The sequence below is a fragment of the Exophiala viscosa genome (assembly GCF_022695815.1).
Source record: "Exophiala viscosa unplaced genomic scaffold EDD37scaffold_2, whole genome shotgun sequence".
NCBI classification, from domain to species: Eukaryota; Fungi; Ascomycota; class Eurotiomycetes; order Chaetothyriales; family Herpotrichiellaceae; genus Exophiala; species Exophiala viscosa.
The window spans coordinates 1,013,305-1,031,564 of record NW_026944354.1 but is presented as its reverse complement, the minus strand read 5'-3'; the positions used below and the strand labels follow the sequence as shown (position 1 = coordinate 1,031,564).

General features: G+C 51.6%; 8 protein-coding genes across 8 annotated transcripts; 6 read left to right on the top strand and 2 right to left on the bottom strand.

Moving 5' to 3' along the window:
* Positions 1 to 918: 918 nt before the first annotated feature.
* Positions 919 to 3,470, top strand: EDD37DRAFT_560644 (cysteinyl-tRNA synthetase; the record flags this gene model as incomplete). Its single annotated transcript, XM_062813853.1, has 2 exons — positions 919 to 1,301; positions 1,379 to 3,470. The coding sequence occupies 2 exons, from the start codon at positions 919 to 921 to the stop codon at positions 3,468 to 3,470; spliced, it is 2,475 nt and encodes an 824-aa protein (XP_062672812.1).
* Positions 3,471 to 4,435: 965 nt separating this feature from the next.
* EDD37DRAFT_605753 (uncharacterized protein) lies at positions 4,436 to 4,831 on the top strand (the record flags this gene model as incomplete). Its single annotated transcript, XM_062814834.1, has 1 exon — positions 4,436 to 4,831. One exon carries the CDS (start codon positions 4,436 to 4,438, stop codon positions 4,829 to 4,831), a length of 396 nt encoding a protein of 131 aa, XP_062672811.1.
* Positions 4,832 to 8,617: 3,786 nt separating this feature from the next.
* EDD37DRAFT_605751 (uncharacterized protein) lies at positions 8,618 to 9,538 on the bottom strand (the record flags this gene model as incomplete). Its single annotated transcript, XM_062814833.1, has 1 exon — positions 8,618 to 9,538. One exon carries the CDS (start codon positions 9,536 to 9,538, stop codon positions 8,618 to 8,620), a length of 921 nt encoding a protein of 306 aa, XP_062672810.1.
* A 688-nt stretch (positions 9,539 to 10,226) lies between these two features.
* EDD37DRAFT_646616 (uncharacterized protein) lies at positions 10,227 to 10,676 on the top strand (the record flags this gene model as incomplete). Its single annotated transcript, XM_062817754.1, has 1 exon — positions 10,227 to 10,676. One exon carries the CDS (start codon positions 10,227 to 10,229, stop codon positions 10,674 to 10,676), a length of 450 nt encoding a protein of 149 aa, XP_062672809.1.
* Positions 10,677 to 10,900: 224 nt separating this feature from the next.
* On the top strand, positions 10,901 to 12,112 carry EDD37DRAFT_560422 (replication factor C subunit 4; the record flags this gene model as incomplete). The annotated part of the gene is made up of 4 exons (XM_062813846.1): positions 10,901 to 10,989; positions 11,041 to 11,361; positions 11,411 to 11,833; positions 11,890 to 12,112. 4 exons carry the CDS (start codon positions 10,901 to 10,903, stop codon positions 12,110 to 12,112), a joined length of 1,056 nt encoding a protein of 351 aa, XP_062672808.1.
* A 1,063-nt stretch (positions 12,113 to 13,175) lies between these two features.
* Positions 13,176 to 14,632, top strand: EDD37DRAFT_620900 (uncharacterized protein). Its single transcript, XM_062815969.1, has 2 exons — positions 13,176 to 13,733; positions 13,787 to 14,632. Exons 1-2 carry the CDS (start codon positions 13,604 to 13,606, stop codon positions 14,404 to 14,406), a joined length of 750 nt encoding a protein of 249 aa, XP_062672807.1. The 5' UTR covers positions 13,176 to 13,603; the 3' UTR covers positions 14,407 to 14,632.
* EDD37DRAFT_238511 (uncharacterized protein) lies at positions 14,353 to 15,550 on the bottom strand. The gene is made up of 3 exons (XM_062810576.1): positions 15,384 to 15,550; positions 14,898 to 15,316; positions 14,353 to 14,850 (listed from the first exon to the last, which is right to left on the bottom strand). The coding sequence occupies exons 1-3, from the start codon at positions 15,433 to 15,435 to the stop codon at positions 14,659 to 14,661; spliced, it is 663 nt and encodes a 220-aa protein (XP_062672806.1). The 5' UTR covers positions 15,436 to 15,550; the 3' UTR covers positions 14,353 to 14,658.
* Positions 15,551 to 15,948: 398 nt separating this feature from the next.
* Positions 15,949 to 18,237, top strand: EDD37DRAFT_238444 (DNA polymerase eta subunit). Its single transcript, XM_062810574.1, has one exon. The coding sequence runs from the start codon at positions 16,275 to 16,277 to the stop codon at positions 18,210 to 18,212; it is 1,938 nt and encodes a 645-aa protein (XP_062672805.1). The 5' UTR covers positions 15,949 to 16,274; the 3' UTR covers positions 18,213 to 18,237.
* Positions 18,238 to 18,260: the final 23 nt, after the last annotated feature.

The window sequence follows — 18,260 nt, the reverse complement described above, 5'->3', positions numbered from 1 at the left end:
GTCTAGACGGTGATTGGCTTTTGAAACTGTTACCAAGGCCGCTTACACCAGTGAAATGTCAATGATAACGATGTAGCACTCATAGTGGCCCTCTTAGTGGCGTGAGATTAGAAGCCTATTGCTTTGGAACCTTTACTATCATAGCACAGAAGCTTCCCCGCATTCTATGGGTCCGACGAGGCGAGAAATGAGACACGCCCGGCGAAAAAGAACTTCTGACCTGTTATGAGATGTACTCCGTATCAGTGCACTTGATACTCGTACAATCGCATGATAAAAGACCGGCACATCCGATGTAGCCGAGGTGGTTCAACGGCAGACATTCATGGCTAGCCCCCAGGTACCATTGTGCTTGTGCAACCACCATGGAAGAAGGAAAAAAGGCTCGAAGTACAATGATGCTACGCCCAGGCGCTACTCTATGCTCGTTCCTTGACAGATAAGAACTATTGTAAGCCTCCTTTGACGGTCGAAGCTCTTGTTTGAAGACCTGGCAATATAACGCGAGACAGTCTAATTCACTGTGGATCGTGATATGCGATGGCAGCAGAAGGAACACTGTCATCTCGTAGGAGGATCAAGCTATCGAATATTAGACGTCCTTTAGCCCTAAGCATAAACTGCAAAATGCCGTAGGTCAACACGCTAGATTTAGCATGCAGAACTTGAACTTGCTTTCAGATGACTCCTCTCTAGAATACCCCCCGTATGTCTTGAAATCTGCTCATCACTGGCATTCACGGTTGCGGGTGGTGCCTAGGCGCTTTACTAACGGCGCATAACGAGGCTGACTTTGACCTGTTTAGGCGGCTTGCGGCAGCCTCGTTTCTGCTTGGCATGGAATTGCGAGATCGCCAGATTTGACTCATTCTCTATAGCCAACAAAACAATGCCTACCTTACCGCATTTTGATGATTTATGAATTTTCTGCGGAGGGCTTGCTCCACTGCTGCTAGACACTCCAAAACCCTCAAGATGTCGCAGCCTCCTTGGTCCCAACCATCAGGCACAACTCATCAGCCGGAGTTGAAAGTCTACAACTCTCTCACGCGATCCAAAGTACCCTTCATCCCTCTCAAGACCGAGCAGATCAGCTGGTATGCTTGCGGCCCCACCGTTTACGATGACTCTCACCTGGGTCATGCTCGCAATTATGTTACCACCGACATCATTCGACGGCTCCTACGAGACTATTTCCATTTCAAAGTCAAGTTTGTCATGAACATTACAGATGTGGACGACAAGATCATTTTGAGAGGCAGACAGAGACATCTCTACGAGGAGTACAAGAAAGAACACAGGTCAGTAGACGAATCTGGAGACGAGTCAGTGGAGACGCGAATGTTGTCCATTGGAAGTGTGTCTGACGCGGAATTAGATACATTGACGACAAAGTCCGACAATTCGCGCGAGACGCATGGGGCCACTACGTTGAAAAGAACCTGAAGCGCATAGTACCATCTACCTTGGCCACACCCGAAACCTTTGACGGTATCGTCGAGCATTTCTATCGAGATATACTCGCGGGAGGAAGCCTGGAACCGGGAACCAAAGCAGGAGACAAAGAAGCAAAAGTCAAGATGCACATCAATACTGCACGTTCTACAGCCAAAGCATTACTCCTCGATCCCAAAATGCTCACTCCCCACGAATTCTACAACCGCGTCAACGATCCCATGTGCCTGGAACTTGATTCAAAGTTTGGAAAGGACATACGCGGGGACCAGTATGATGTTTTTACGAAGCTGACGAAAGAATACGAGAATCGCTTTTTCCAAGACATGCATGATTTGAATGTCATGAACCCGGACGACACTGTGCGAGTCACGGAACATGGTCCAGAAATTGCAGATTATGTCAAGAAGATTTATGACAACAAAATGGCGTACCGAACGTCGGATGGCTCCGTATACTTCGACATCAACGCCTTTGAGGCTGCTGGATATCCTTACGCGAGGCTGGAACCTTGGAACAGGGGTGACAAGGAGCTACAAGCGGATGGAGAAGGTGCCCTATCCCAAAAAGACGAAAGCGTCAAGCGGTCAGAAGCAGACTTTGCTCTTTGGAAGGCTTCGAGACCCGGTGAGCCCAGTTGGCCCAGCGAATGGGGTCAAGGCCGGCCTGGCTGGCACATCGAGTGCTCAGCAATGGCTTCTGGGAAACTTGGACAGCAGATGGACATCCACTCTGGTGGGATTGACCTGGCATTTCCTCATCACGACAACGAGCTTGCACAGAGTGAAGCCTTCTGGGCCGATGGTAGTCATCGCCAGTGGGTGAACTATTTCCTGCACATGGGTCACTTGTCGATACAGGGCTCCAAGATGTCCAAGTCGCTGAAGAACTTCACCACGATCCGCGAAGCAATCCACGTCAGAAAAGAGTGGACTTCCAGGAGTCTCCGAATCGTTTTCCTGTTGGGCGGGTGGAGAGACGGCATCGAGATCTCAGACGACATGGTAGTGGAATGCCGAAGTTGGGAGGACCGCGTGGACAACTTCTTTCTCAACGCAATCGAAAACATTAAGGATGCACAAGCCACAACTGAGCAGAAGCCTGTCCTGCAAGCCATTCTTCAGGATGCGGAAGCTAAAGTACGCGCCGCACTGCTGGACTCTTTCAACACGCCAGTTGCCATGAACGTGATATCATCATTGATCAACTCTTACAACAGCGCCAAAAAGTCCGACTTGACGGAGCTTGACCATAGAAACTTAGGTCTTTTCGTCACCCGGATGGTCAACACCTTTGGTCTCAACGGCAATGAACCTGCAAATACAGAGACGATAGGCTGGAAAGGTATCGACATCTCCGACGATGCAAAGAAGTATGTATATCCTCTTGCGAAAATAAGAGATCAGCTTCGGCAAGCAGCCATAGCCAAGTCCATCACCGCGGAAGAGGTTCAAGCGATTGTCTCGACGTCGCCAGGTGTTGAAGAGCCACCTCCTAGTGTGAGACCAGCCAAGCCTTCAGCCGCCCGTGCCTTGAACGATTTCAGCCGAAATGCTCTCGAAGCGGCATCGGCAAGTGAATCTGGTGATCTGAACAAACAGATACTCGCCCTTTGCGATAGAGTCCGGGATGTCGATCTGTGGCAGCTAGACATCTACCTGGAAGACCGAGAAAACCTCCCGGCTCTGGTACGACCGGTGACTGAAGGTCTGAAGGCTGCTCGGCGCGAACGGGAAGAGAAGGCACGGCAAAAAGAGGAGGCCAAGAAGAAGCGTGACCAGGAGGCGCGGGAGAAGTTGCAAAAGGGCAAACTCAATCCGTCAGAGATGTTCAAGCCTCCGCATTCGGACGAGTATTCTGCTTGGGATCCAGATGGTGTGCCGACGACAGCGAAAGATGGAAGTGCTTTGACGGCGTCGCGAGTCAAGAAGCTGAAGAAGGAGTGGGACAATCAGAGAAAAGCGCACGAGAAGTACCTTGCTGCCACGCAGAAAGGGTCTGCTGGTCAATCGTGAGGTCGGTTGACTCCATAAAAATGTATTAGATACCCCCATGATGCGTAAAAGCATTGTCTGCCACTCCTCCCTCAACGTCAATTCGAGGTTGATGTTCACGACCGTGCATTTTCAGTCCCAGTTTCGCCAGCTTTGCGTCCTCCTCAATGATCCTTTCACTGATGAAGCCCAACGACCCCTCCGCTCCATCAGCAATCAGCGTTCCTCTCGGAATGTTGAGCCCCGGCGCCGCACCAGGGGAACAACCTTTACCGCCTGGGTGGCCGTCAACCCAAGTACCAATGGAATTGTAGTTCACTGGGCAGACTACGACGCAGTAGCGAGCAACGGCTTCTGTTGGGATTGAATGATGTGTCTTTGATATGAGCTGCTCGTCAAATCTAACGACAAGTCGTGCGTTGGTGAGCTCATGATCATGGCATTCCTGCCGATGTCAGCCCATCATGCAACGGCATATCCTCATGTCGTTGTCGACGGGGTGGTCGTCCAAGATGAGGAAGCGATCATGCTCTTTGCCAATCACCAGACCAAGTCGAACCATTTCGATCGTCAGTCACAAAGTCAGGATACTCACCAAACAGAGCCCATTGCATGATTAATTGGCCCTGTAGTTGATCTTTCTGGATCTCTATCAAGTGGTAGGTGTTGAGGATGAGGATCGTATTGCGAGTGACAGATATATAGGATGGTAGAGGTGATGTACTAGGTATCATTCACTACCAGGTATTCTATCAAAGTGACGCTGGCCTGGCGAGCCAATCAAAGCCGAGAGAAATTTCTCGTTTAGGTACTAGCATACTAGGGTTGTTCTGGTTATGACATGATTTTCACTTTCCTTCATCGTCACTGATCATCGTACTATCATCCCTGGCAGCCGTCACCAGTCTCGAAAACATGAGATAGCTCTGAACTTGTCATCGAAGCGGGCCAACAGGTATTGCGCAGTAGAAGTACCTACCCTGATCATGACGACCGCAAAAGCAACCCAGCGTGAGTCTACCACGACGGCATTCACTATGAGAGATCCGCCATACGCATACTTTCAACTCTCATCAAGATCGCTTTCCCCTCAGGCCTCGCAGGGCTTGGACGACATTACAGCCCGCTCGTACCTCACAGCAGCGTTACAACAGTATCTGGGCTTGACCGGCGTGGCTATCCCCGTCGACATCCTGAAAACGGAGGAATTTAGCGTCTGGATCAGAGTGCCGCGAGATGATGAAGCCGCGGTCACAGCTGCGGTGAGCCAATGGGCTTCACAGAAGGGGGTGAGTCTGAAGATCGACGCAAGAGGGAGCTGGTTAGGCGGAGTGGTTGCCAGGGGAGGAAGAGACGCGAAGCTTTGGACTTTGGAGCGATGAACCACCAGTCTTTCGGACCTTGTGCGACACGCCAAAGAAGGACCCTACGAAATGGAGGCTCTGGAGGACGAAAAGCATCAATAAATATTTCGCTTGCACGCTACTTAAACCCCGCTCATCATCGAGAAAACAGCCGTCCCATGCCCGGACCACCGATATTGAGTCACGCCTCGGGAGACTCCAGTGCACCGAAAGGTCCTCTGACAAAGCCTCCAACTACTCTACCTCCACGTCGCTGTCGTCATATACGACCTTCTTTTCGATCGAGAACTGTCTATCCGTCTCCTTTTCCTTCTTGCGGAATATCCTTGAGATGATATTCTTGTTATCTGCGGAGAAACTGTCAGGAACATCACCAACAACATAACAAGGGGACATGAGACTTACAGTTGTCGGCCTGCATCATCATCCGGCGGTCTTTGTTGAAAGCTTCTCGCAGGACTTTCTTCTCTTGCTTCCTGGCTTTCTCCTGCCGTTTGCGCTCTTGATATTTCCGCTCCTGTTCTTCGGCTAGAGCCAGGAACACCTTGCGCATTTCGTTGTACGCTTGGACCTCTGCGTCGTGCTGGACTGAGAATGCGCAGACGGACATGGTGTGTGATTTGGTTTGATTGTTTTGGCAAAGGCCTCTTCAGGTTACGCAAGGATGCGGACTTGTGTGTGTGTGTGATGAGTGCTGTATGGAATGTCACAAGTAACAGGTCTTGTGGGGATGACAGTGGCTGATGTTATGTTCGTTGGAGAGTTGGTTCTTGAAAGTGTTGCAGTGTAAGTAGAATGAGACGAGACAATCGTTCAGTGATGGAGGAAGTTGGAATTGTTTCAAGATGATTGTTCAGACGATGAACATGGCGACCATCTATATACCATGCCAGAGACCCTGTTGAGCCTGAATCCGTTGCAATAGCGCATGATATCACCCCGACCACGACCCTCATGATAAATCTGGCCAAAATGCGCTGGTCGTTGGACAGAATCTCGGTCACATTTACTAATTCCATGGCGAGCGGGATGGGATTTGGTATGCCAAAGTCCTTACCCGGAGTAACGTGGCCCGTGTGCAAAGGTGCAAGGTTGCACTGGACGGGCCAAGTCCTCGCCGGGTTGGTCTTCGGCGCGACACGGCCATACAGTACAACACGCATCGCTCTGCCTGCACCTTGCATGTAATGAGAAATGCGCCATCCTATACGTCGATGCTCAGAGTACGCAGAAGGTTGAGCGATTACTTTGTGACCAGCATGATGCTCAATGGTGCATTTCTAGACGGGTATCTGAGATAAGGATCTGAAGACCCCGCGACCAACCTAGGCAAAGACAGACTCTGGCTAAGCGTGCTTCATTTCGCATCGTCCATGTATTCATTGGACATGAGTTGAATGATCACCCATGATATCATGCCGGTACAAGGCTTCCTATTTTTTCTTCAGATTTGGACCCATCAAGAGTCCATTGTGATTTGCACCATCGCCACCTATCACCCCATACTATCAGCCTCCGGTGGGAAGGTGGCAGCGACTCCCAGGGGTCATGGACGCCGGGTTGTAGCCGGACTGCATCATTGAGCTTCGCTCGATAGCTTCCAATGCTGGGTGTATCTCATCTTCGTGGTCGCAAGATATGACCTAAGCTCGTGCAGCGTGCTGCGGGGGCCTCACCATTCGTCTCATGCCACACAGTTTGTGTAGTGGCTTGCACGGGGGGGTCCCATTCGTCTGCCAGGGTAGTGATGTGGCGGTCTTGCCCGTCTCGCGCGGAAGGTATGAGATGGGATGCGCGCATTGCGGCCGAATCTGGAGGGGCACTGTTCTGAGAGACTTTCTAGGGCCGGTGTAATGCCTTCAACAATAGCCCGAAACAGCTTGACTACCAGGCTGCAATAGTCCAATATGGCCACGATCAAGCCTCTGACTTTGCCGATGTCAGTCGGAGCCGGAAGGCATATCCCGCATGGCAACAGCAGACCGTGCTCGAGAAGCCTTGTTGATTTCGCAACGGTACCATTGTCAGAGTCAAGATGCAGAGTCTATGCACCGCGGATGACCAAACCCCGTTCATTGACTTCTATCAATTCGATTCTCCCGCATGCCTTTTCTCATTTGATTGCGCGAGTGAACCTGATTGTGACCATGCGCTCTCTGGGTTTCGCAACTCGCTAAGTCTTACTGATTCGAAAGCGACCGTGTTGAACGTGGAACGGCCCCGTTCGATGCTTCTTGCTTCAACGATGGTCGTAGTCGTGACTCGTAGTCGATATGATCGCGGGCGTTTTCGTAATTCTCGTGATCATCAGCCTCGCAAGGAAGGTATGAGACGATTCGTCGCGTAGAAATACTCAGGGTTCGAGAATCCAGGGAATGGTTCGTTTGGAACGGCCCTGATGCAAGACCGCTTCAAACACCATGCGTCGTGGTGCTGATGGTGGTTTCCTGACTTGGGTAATAATTTGCTTCAGTACCTTGAGGCGTGAACTGAACAAAGTTCCTTGCTCGCACTTGTCTCATATAATGTTCTTGTTCATTCGACATTGGAAGAAAGCCATTTTCTTCGCGAGGATCACCGGCTCTTCTTCTGCTGAGGACTTGATGAAGTGCAGCGCCGGCCGCCACACACAACCCCGCAATCAGAACACATAGAAGGACGACGAGAGGATCGGACACGCCCATGGTTTGAATCGGCTGGCCTTGATGGGTTGATTCCTGCCACTCGGTTTTGATTTGCACAAGTATGGCTAGTATGGACTGCGAGGAGGGAAACACGAGGAAAGACAGGACGATGGGGATGGCCAGCAATGCTTGATTTAACGTATGCGCACGACAACAGGGTGCGACACGTACTGTACCGTTTCTCGAAGTAACCCTTACCTCAAACGGCCCTGGCCACGACACAATTGTGTTCCGGGAGGGATTGGCTCCGAACCTTCGGGTGCGAAAAGGAGGAGAAATAGCCATGTAAGGTGAACCGCGAGTGGACTGACGAAGGCTGCATGCCGACAAGTGTGGTGGTGGTTGGCAAGGGAAGGGTGAGAGAATTTCTGCAGGTGTCAACGATGTCGAATGAATAAAGAGCTTGCGACGCCAATTGCCAGCTCCCGTTCCGACTACCGAGAAACTCGCCCAATCGTGGGCTATAGGAGCGGGCCACTGCGTCGTAAGCAGACACCTTTGACGCCTTGTCTTTGTTTTGTGCCTTTAACCTTGACTGCAATCGGCATCGAACATGACCAGGCATACGTCCTACCAATATCCGTGTGTACTGTGCGGGGACGTGTCAAGCCCGAATCAAGCCTAGCATTTGGTATAAAAAAAGGTGTGGAGTGGTTGTTCTATATTCTCATACAGTTTCCACGCGAATCCACATGATTGTAAGACAATTTCAACAGCCGGAAGAAGCCTTGTCGATTGATTGGATCTTTCGATAGAATTGTCAGCCTTGTGCATCAGTGGAGATCACTTCCTGGAGCAAGCATTTGTCTGCACAGTTTCTCGATGATGCGGTTGCTTCCTCTCATTATGCAGTAGATCTTTAACGATACTGCCAGAGCTCAGGTCGCACGATAGAACACCTCTGGACAGCCATGATCTCAATGCATCGTCGACTGTGATATCAGAATCAGTAGGCACTCTGTCGCGGTTCCACGGGGTCACGTCGCTCGCCTGTCATGTCCCGCACAGAGACTGCCCAATGCTCGCACATGCATTATTTGAGCGTGGGTCGTTTCAGCGGATCACCCGCCTCTATATATATCTTCAAGAAACTCTGCGACGGGACTGACCGGAAGTCAGCCTACTCTGGTGTGAAATAGGTTTCGGCCATTTCCTCAACACCATTGGGCTGCCTGCCGAGGAGCTCACCAAGCAAGGGATCGACTATTGCGGTCTCGCCATTCGCCATGGCATCATGCCAACCCGACCAGCTCTCAATCACCCAGAACATCTCCTCCGGCAAACTCTTCTTCTCGTACTTGTGGTATCGCTCCGCTTCTTCCCTGCCGACGATGTCGACCTTGACTTTGCGCCCCGTGTATCGTTCGACAAGCTTGGCAATGTCGCTCACACTGCTTGCTCGCGCCCCCGTCAGGTTCAGCGTCTTGCCAATATATTGTTGATAGCGTTGCAGGATTTTGGCATTGCCCTCAGCCAAGTCGTCTGTTGTGACCCATGCGACTGGACCGTCGTTCGAAATCACAAACCTGATATCGTCGGAGTCGTCCTTCTTGTACTTTTTCGGCTGAAAACCTGCATACACCGACCAATATTCGGCATAAATACCTTCGCGCACTATCACGTACTGAAGACCACTCTGCATCAGGTATTCAATCGTCTTGATGTGCGCCTGCTGAACCCCTGCAATGCTCTCGAGCCCTGACTCGCCACCGAACATGAGACTGGTGTATATGATTGTCTGGATTCCAACAGACTTGGCAGCGTCAATTGCGGCTTTGTGAAAGAGCCATCTTTCCACGTTGGCTGAGGGAAACGATACAAGGAAGAGTGCATCCGCCCCTTTGAATGATGAGGCTAGCGAATCAGGAGATTTGTAATCACCCTTTCGAATTTCGATGCCAGCATCGCGAGCAGTGGCTGACACTTTTTCTGGCTTTGTAGATGAGATGATGAGCTCCGACGGAGATATGAGATGCTGGCGGAGTATTGTATCAAGAACTCGAGACCCGAGGTTTCCTGTTGTGCTGGTAAGCACCAGCATTGTCTTTTTCGTTCGGGACCTCTTCGATGCTGGAGGTACCAATCGAGTGGTGTGTCAATGTGATAAGATAACTGGTATTTGGGCTTATAACGCGATGCTTCAAGGATATTTTTTTGCAGCGAGGGAGGTCTGTGATGTCTCCGGCGCTGGTATTGGAGCGCGGTTTTGTCAGACTGAAGAGTGCAATGACGTGTTATGGCTCGGCAGTTGCTTTCTCGAAAGCCTCAATCTCGAGGACCGAACCACGTTCATGTATGTCCTTCTCATTCTTGAAGGAACATGAACCGTTTGGACATTTGTGTGCAATGTGCTATAATGTTGACTGCATGTTGATACTTTTGGGGAACCTGTTGTCCACAGGTTGGTGCTAAGCTTTGAGGCACAGAGGCGCCGAAACGTTGTAGTCCGCACTAAACTCTGTGAATCTCTAGGGTCTCGCTTACATAGTAAACATGGCAATATCATCAGCATGCGGGGCTCAAGTTGCGGTGTAATGAGTGTGCGCATCAGGAGTTGAGTGGCAGCTTTGAGAAAGAGCTTCTTGTACTCTGTCGGGTGTGATGCGAGCCTGTTTGCGTATGCATCACTTTATTAAATGATATTCGTCCGGGGCCGCATTGGCGTCAAACGTGTGCTGCTCGCGTCGTTCTCAGTGCACTACGGGGGGAGGCATTGAGGAGACATATCAATGGATGCCCTTGGAAGACCTCAGGGTGATCCACGAGGTGAGCACCTCGATTGGATGCTGCATATCATTTCTCATTCCGTGGCAGAACAGGCTTCAGAGCGAGAAGCTGAGGGACCGAAGCGCAAGAACAATCCAGCTCAACGACCTCTGCCTCCCGAGAAAGCAACAGCCGATACTGGCACTCGATACTCACTTGCAGCCCGTGTACAAACTCTTACGTTGTTCTCGATTGGCTTCACTCCCAAGCAGATCAATCAGATGATCAGGGTACCGGAGAGACAGGTGTCAAGGATTGCGCAAAAAGCAGCGGAACGAGGCTACCGGCCAAGGGAAGATCTGCGAATTCTCGAGCATTATGTAGAGGATGGGCTCATCACTGGCCGACCGAGGAAGGCAAAGGATAGGGAGACGGAGAAGACAGGGTGCAGCACGTCAGAGAACTCAACGTGAAGCTGCAGAAAGGTTCAGTATGCCGCATGGACACATATTTGGGCCAGGGCCCATAGGTTTATCCTTTACCTAGGTAGTGTGGACACCAACATTTTAGCACTTTACGCGTGCCGGTCGTGACGCGCCTGCGCTCTAACATTGGGGTAAATAGGTTTCGTACCTTTTCTGAACATTCATATTTGGCACTTCTCAAGCAGCACAATAACACGCCGTTGCTGACAACGATGTCCGATCAACCGGAGTCGTCCTCGGCTGCTGCCCGCGGAGCTCTCAAGGCTGCCAACGGCACGACAACGGACTATGAGTTGCCATGGTACAAAACCCACGAATCCAATCGCTAGATGACCAACTAATGCGAAAACAGGGTTGAAAAATACAGACCTGTCTACCTCGACGACGTTGTTGGGAACTCAGAAACCATCGAGCGGCTCAAGATCATTGCAAAAGATGGAAACATGCCACACGTTATCATTTCTGGTATGCCCGGCATTGGAAAAACGACCTCCATCCTATGTCTCGCACGCACCCTGCTCGGAGATGCATACAAAGAAGCTGTCCTTGAGCTGAATGCGAGCGACGAAAGAGGTATCGATGTTGTGCGCAACAGGATCAAAGGCTTTGCCCAGAAGAAGGTGACATTGCCTGGGGGCCGGCACAAACTTGTAATATTGGACGAAGCAGACAGGTACGCAATTGATGAGGTCTTACGTACGCAAGCCTAATACCTGTTGTAGCATGACAGCCGGAGCACAACAAGCGCTACGAAGAACAATGGAAATCTACTCGAACACGACCCGATTCGCATTCGCTTGCAATCAGTCTAATAAGATCATCGAGCCCTTGCAATCGAGATGCGCAATCCTTCGATATTCGCGCCTCACGGACGCGCAAGTGGTGCAACGCCTGATGCAGATAATTGAAGCAGAGAAGGTGGAATACTCGGAAGACGGTCTTGCCGCACTCGTGTTCAGCGCGGAAGGAGACATGCGACAGGCCATCAACAACCTACAAAGTACTTGGGCCGGCTTCGGCTTCGTCAGTGGCGACAACGTGTTCCGAGTCGTGGACAGCCCGCATCCAGTCAAAGTGCAGGCCATGGTCAAGGCATGCTGGGAGGGAAAGATCGATAGCGCAGTCGACACGTTGAAGGAGTTATGGTAAGCCGGCCCTTGCCGGACTAAAGACTGGACGCGTCACTAACATTGCTCTCTAGGGATCTGGGATACTCCTCACACGACATCATAAGCACTATGTTCCGAGTGACTAAGACGATTCCAACACTCTCCGAACATTCCAAGCTGGAATTCATCAAAGAGATAGGCTTCACCCATATGCGCATACTGGAGGGTGTGCAAACCTTCTTACAACTCAGCGGCTGTCTGGCGAAATTATGCAAAATCAATATGAAGCCGGAACCATTTGAAGTGCCGGCTTGAAAGGAAGCAAGATCAATTTTTACCGATGCAAACAATTCTTTCCCCGCCACAGAGATCCTGAGGTACGGGCGGGTTTGCTCAGCAACAATTACTCCATGTAGCAAGGGGGTGAGGGCTACGTGCCTACGACGCAGAAGACCGCTTGGGGGCGAGCCTTCAGGGCGCCCTCTTTACGTCGGCGTTCAGCGTCCGATGCACCGACGCTCAAGAATTTGCTCCTGGAGGGCTTCACATTAATACGAGTCTTGCGCGTCACGACTTCAAGTACTGTTACGAATGACGACAACGATGCCGGCATTGATAGATGACCACAGCTTACCCGATTAGCGCATTCAAGTCGGGAATATTGCTATGTTACCTGATAGGGAGTTCTCTTCAATATCAGATGATGGTGCGAACGCGTGTCTCGAGGCCAGGACAAGCCGGCAGGATTCCCATGATGCGGCAGACTCAAGCAAGCCGGTTCGTAGCTGGAAAAGTTGTGCTAAGGCTGGATGATGCAAAGTGCGCTGGCAGCATGGGATTCTACACAAATACAGCCGAAGGATCAATGAGAAGACATCCAAACGGCTCAGGCCTTGTTTTGTGCCTGGCTGGTCCTCAATGCATCAATTGATAACGTCTGTTTCATCGAACGGAGTGCTCGTATCATTGACTGTTGTAGGAGATTTGAGGCTGACGTGCAGGGACACCTTTAGGCTTTGAGTTCTTGAACCTGAGATTTCCCCAGGAAGATCCCCAAATTAGCAACAACTCAATCGAATCTGGGCGCCCGATTGGCAGATTGTTTAGCTCGTCGGGGTGTCGGACACTTGTAAGGACGCCACTTTCTCTTGGTTCAGGCCATCAATAGGCCTTGAAATCTCACCAGCCCCTCAACTTTTGACTCTTGAGGAACCCCTTGCAACACCAGCCTCAGGGCCAAGCAGATATTCCCCGGCGACCCTGCAATTGGTACTTGTCAACCCGTCCGACACTCCGTTGCACGCCTATGACTCGCCTATTCCACTCGTCACCGCCAAGTTAGAGGGGCCGCATGTTACTAACTTCGGACATCTGCATAGTGCAAACAACCTTTCCCCAGCCATGCGGCAACAAGGCTGTGCTGCTTGCCCTAACACGATGCCCGCTTTCCCAGTGACAGTGACAGCAGCGACCATGGTCCGCCTGATCCTGCTCGTGGGGTGCAAAAGTATATCTTTTCCTTCCCTGCCTCTCTTTTGATTGTGGCTCTTGCTTTCTTCTCCAGACTACAACCTGTCAATCCCAAGTCCACTTCACGTCAACCGAGCACGAGGCACTAGATAGTCCTCTTTGACGAAAGCAAACCCCACAGTCTACTCGTCACCGTCCTCAAGATGAAGTCTTTCGCGATCGCAGCAGCCTTGTTCGCCAGCACCTCTTTCGCATGGCTCCCTTCCTGCGCCGTATGTAATCCCAGTCCTCGTCTCATGGCCCGAAAGCTGACACCAGACCCAGTGGAATGACTGTATGGGAAGCTGGGATGGATCTTCCTGCACATCAAGTAGTGGTTGGGACTGCCTTTGCTCCAATCAAACCGCCATCTCTCAACTGAACACCTGTGTCGCTACCTCCTGCACAAACACCACAGATCAAGAAGGTGAGTAGCATGCGGAAAAAGAGAGGACATCAAGACTAACATGGGATATGCAGCTATCTTCGGCGCAGTCGCACAACTCTGCGCCAATGCCGGCGTGACTGTCACCGCTTCTCAGGAAGCTTCCTTCAGTGCTACATCCGGTGGCTCTGCCTGGCCTTCCCAGATCACTGCTGCCCCCGGCTTCGGCCCTGGCGGCAACTGGAACTCTGGTGCATGGTCCAGCTGGATCTCCGCTGCCTCTACTGGCTTGCCCTCCGCACCCTCCGGCTGGGGCGGCCAAGGTGGCTGGGGCGGACCAGGCGCATGGGGAGGTCATGGTGGTTCAGGCTCCGGCGCTCCTTTCGGTGGACCTTGGGGCACACTTGCAAGCGGTATTCCATGCAATCAATGGACTACCTGGACCGCTGGCTGGGGACCTTTCTCCTCTTGGACCGGTACCTGGTCTGGCTGCAGCAGCACCACAGCTTCTCCTATCCCAGCGACCATCACGACGACCATCACCACCAGTGGAAGCACTGAAGTCGTCACTGGCACCACCTTCGGTATCCAGGCTGTTGCAGCTGCCACCACAACAGGAAGCTCTGGCAGCAGCAGTGGTGCCTCTTCGCTTCGTGGCCTTGGTGCTTGCGGTGCTGTCGCCGCGGCCATCTTCGCCGCTATGGTTGCTTTGTAAAGTGCTTGAAAAGCTTGGTTGAGCGCCATCTCTCATTATATCTTGACGATACCATGCATTTACAGGCCTAGGGAAGCGTTGCGGATTTGGGAACTTTTGCGACATGAGATTGATGACTTTTTATGCTGAGCTTATGAATGGCTTGTATTGCTACCGGGACATTATGGAGTTTCATTGATAATGCTACATAGCCCTAGACAATCTCAAATCGATGTTCAAACATCTGCTTCTGTTCGGTATGTCTGCCAAGCGCTAGACATTTCTGCCCGCGGACCATTCGATTCTCTGAATGCTTACCTCCGACGGCAACTTCTCTTGTAAGCCAGTCGTGATTTTCTGTTGCAACTTGTCCACTTTCTTGAGAACAGATGCCTCTGGATTATTCGGTCGGTCCACCAATGGTATCTCAAATGTGATTCTGGCCACCTGAAATGTATCCAAACCCTGACATATGATTAGTTCAAACCCAGGAACCAGAATTTTGAACAGACCTTTGTCCTAGAGACCAACTCGTATGCGCCCTCAATGCCGATGATTGGTGCGCGCTTGGTACCGAGCTCATGAAGAGCTTCCTTCAGAAGATCCATCACAGAAGCATTTCCTTCACTTGCGAGTCTCTTCCGGATACGCTCGGTATCCTCATTTGCCGACGTTATATCGCCAGCGGAGTGTTTCCCAATGAGGGCAGTAGTTCCGACTTGCTGGAATGGAGGGACCGAATCAGTCTTTTGCTGCACAGATCTCATATTGCGAGAAGCGCCACCCAGGACTGGCCCAGATTGTGGCTGGAAGTGAGCTTCAGGAGAAGTCGCGGCTGGGAACTGGCTGGACGCGTTTGCCTCTCTGGTGAGAAGATTCGCCATGATCTGTTCGGGGGTAAGTCCGTCGACAGCCTGGCTCATGCCAAGCTCTGAAATGAGGAGTCAGTTGGTCATCTCGCGAGGATAGTCAGAATCAGTATGGAAAGGTCCACGGACCAGGCTCATCACCGGCAAACTGTTGCTCGTATGCAGCATTTGGGAAGTCCATCTCGGTGGACGATCGCAATCAACGGACTTGCTGCATTGCAAGCCTTGCAAGGGTCCATGGACTCATGTATGAAGTCGACCTGGAGCAGACTGCTTCCGTAGTGATGGATATATATATAAGTCATGGAGTTTGACCTGGATCATGCAGCTGGGAAAACGGCCTCTTTTTTAGGATTTGATGGGACCTGAACATTGTGAAGACTAACCTATATCTGAAACCCACCGTCGCCGGGTTTCGGAAGGTGAAGGATCATGGCAAAGAACGACGCAAATTCAATGCCTTTCAGCGTCAGCTATTCACCTGTCTCGGTGACCATGCGCACGTCGTAACGGCGAATATAGAATAAGGCGCGAGCCTGTTTCCGGAAAGACTGCCACCATCTGACAGAGAGTACGACGACGATACAAATGCATAGTCCAGCAAGTTCGCGACAGCGGTTGCCTTGACTTCAAGCCAACACGAATGGACGATCGAGCTGTTGCGCTTCCTCCTGCCAAAGATTAATACTAAGTCGTTGTGTGTAAAGGAAAGGCATCTGTTTGAACCTGAAGAGCGACAACCGTCAGACGGTGCCACTTTTTCTGGAAACAGACTTGGCCGTTCTGATTGGCTGACTGTGCAAAGTGCTTGCATGATTAATGACGGCACGCGTCTCACCACCAAATCCCCACGCGTTAAACATTTTAGACTTGATTCACGCCGTACGCAGTATCGACGGTGGCGGGCGACAAGACCGGCGCGAGACGTAGACGCATCAAGCAGGCAGCAGGATGCTCGAGCGGCGTGCATTCTTCGACGACTTTCTGCGAGAGCGACATTGAGATATTCAGCCATCAAGAATGTCCTCTTCGCAGCCCTTCCAGCTCTCCTCGCCCGTTGCTGGTGGCCGCAAAAAGAAGTCACGCTTCACGTACAAGCAACTTCAATCGCTGAGTCAATCGTCAACAACATGTCCACTCAGGGTGATTGCATTGATCGATTATGACGCATTCTACGCGCAATGTGAAATGGTCCGGCTGGGCGTGGATGAATCTCAACCTCTGGCGGTGCAGCAGTGGCAGGGTCTGATCGCCATCAACTATCCAGCCCGTGAATACGGTCTGAACAGACACGTCACGGTCACGGAGGCAAAGACCAAATGTCCCGAAATCGTGGTTCAGCATGTTGCCACATGGCGTGAAGGCGACGAAAAGTGGGCATATCGAGATGATGCAGCCAAACACATTCAAACGGACAAGGTGTCATTGGATCCTTACCGACTCGAATCACGCAAAAGCCTGGCTCTTCTCAAGGAATACCTCCCAGCGCCACCCATTCAGAAGGTTGAAAAAGCAAGCATTGACGAGGTTTTCCTCGACCTATCCGCACAAATCCACCAGATCCTTCTCGAACGATTTCCCGAGCTGAAATATGCGCCGTACGATGACCCAACAGAAAACCTACCACTACCACCATCCACAGCGCTGGACTGGCAGGCGGATGCTCTGATCGATCTCGATTCTGCCGAAACTGAGGACGATGACCCAGATTGGGACGACGTGGTCATGAACATTGGGTCTGAAATTGTTCGTGGCGTCCGCCAGGAGATCCGCGAAAAGCTAAAATACACTTGCTCAGCGGGCATTGCGCGTAACAAGATGATGGCAAAGCTTGGTGCCGGCTACAAGAAACCCAATCAGCAAACCATTGTTCGTAACAGGGCAGTCCAACACTTCCTTTCTGGTTTCAAGTTCACGAAAATACGCAATCTGGGCGGCAAATTAGGCGACCAGGTCGTGGAGACATTTGGCACCGACGAAGTCACCGAACTTCTTAAGATACCAATCGAACAGCTCAAGTCGAAATTGGGAGACGATACGGGAACATGGCTCCATGGGGTCATTAGAGGTGAGGACCACAGCGAGGTCAATTCACGCACGCAGATCAAATCGATGTTATCAGCAAAGTCATTCAGACCTAGCATCAACACGACGGAACAGGCGAACAGATGGCTACGTATCTTCGTGGCAGATATCTACTCGCGACTAGTTGAGGAAGGCGTGGTCGAGAACAAGAGAAGACCAAAGACCATTACTCTGCACCATCGTCAAGGCGGACAGACCCGATCCAAACAACTGCCCATCCCACAAGGCAAGAAGATCGACGAGACGATCTTGTTCGAGCTCTCAAAGACACTGCTCGGCCAAGTCATCCTCGACGGACGGGCTTGGCCATGTGCCAATCTCTCGCTGAGTGTGGGTGGCTTTGAAGACGGTGTCGCCGGCAACAAAGGCATCGACATATTCTTGCTGAAAGGCGAAGAGGCCAAAGCCGCCATCGACATTCCTCGCAGCAACACCGGAACGCCAGAGTTGCATCCCGAGAAACGTCGTAGGCTCAACAACGACGGCCCGAACATTGCGCGGTTCTTCGCGAAAAGCGAAAGTACCGGCGAGACCAACGACGATGCGGAAGAGGACATGATCGAAGAACCCGAGGGTGAAGGACAGCCTCACACACCTCCTCAGCTCCATCAACAAGACATCGCGTCATACTTTTGCCCGGCATGCCAGAAATCCATCAGCGAAACCGATCGCGCCGAGCACGAAGACTGGCACTTTGCCAAAGATCTTCAAGCGCAGGACGTGCCGACCGTGTCGGCTCCAACAACCAGCAATAGTTGTCCTCCAGGTCCTTCGACGTCGACCAGCAAACCCAAACGTGGCGGCGCAGCAAGCACTCGCGGACGAGGCTCTAAGCAGCCTGAAAAGGGCCAGAGTCGGCTCGCCTTTGGATAGGAATCCACTCTTGGTGTTGCCCATAGCCGGCACAGGATAGCGATTGGC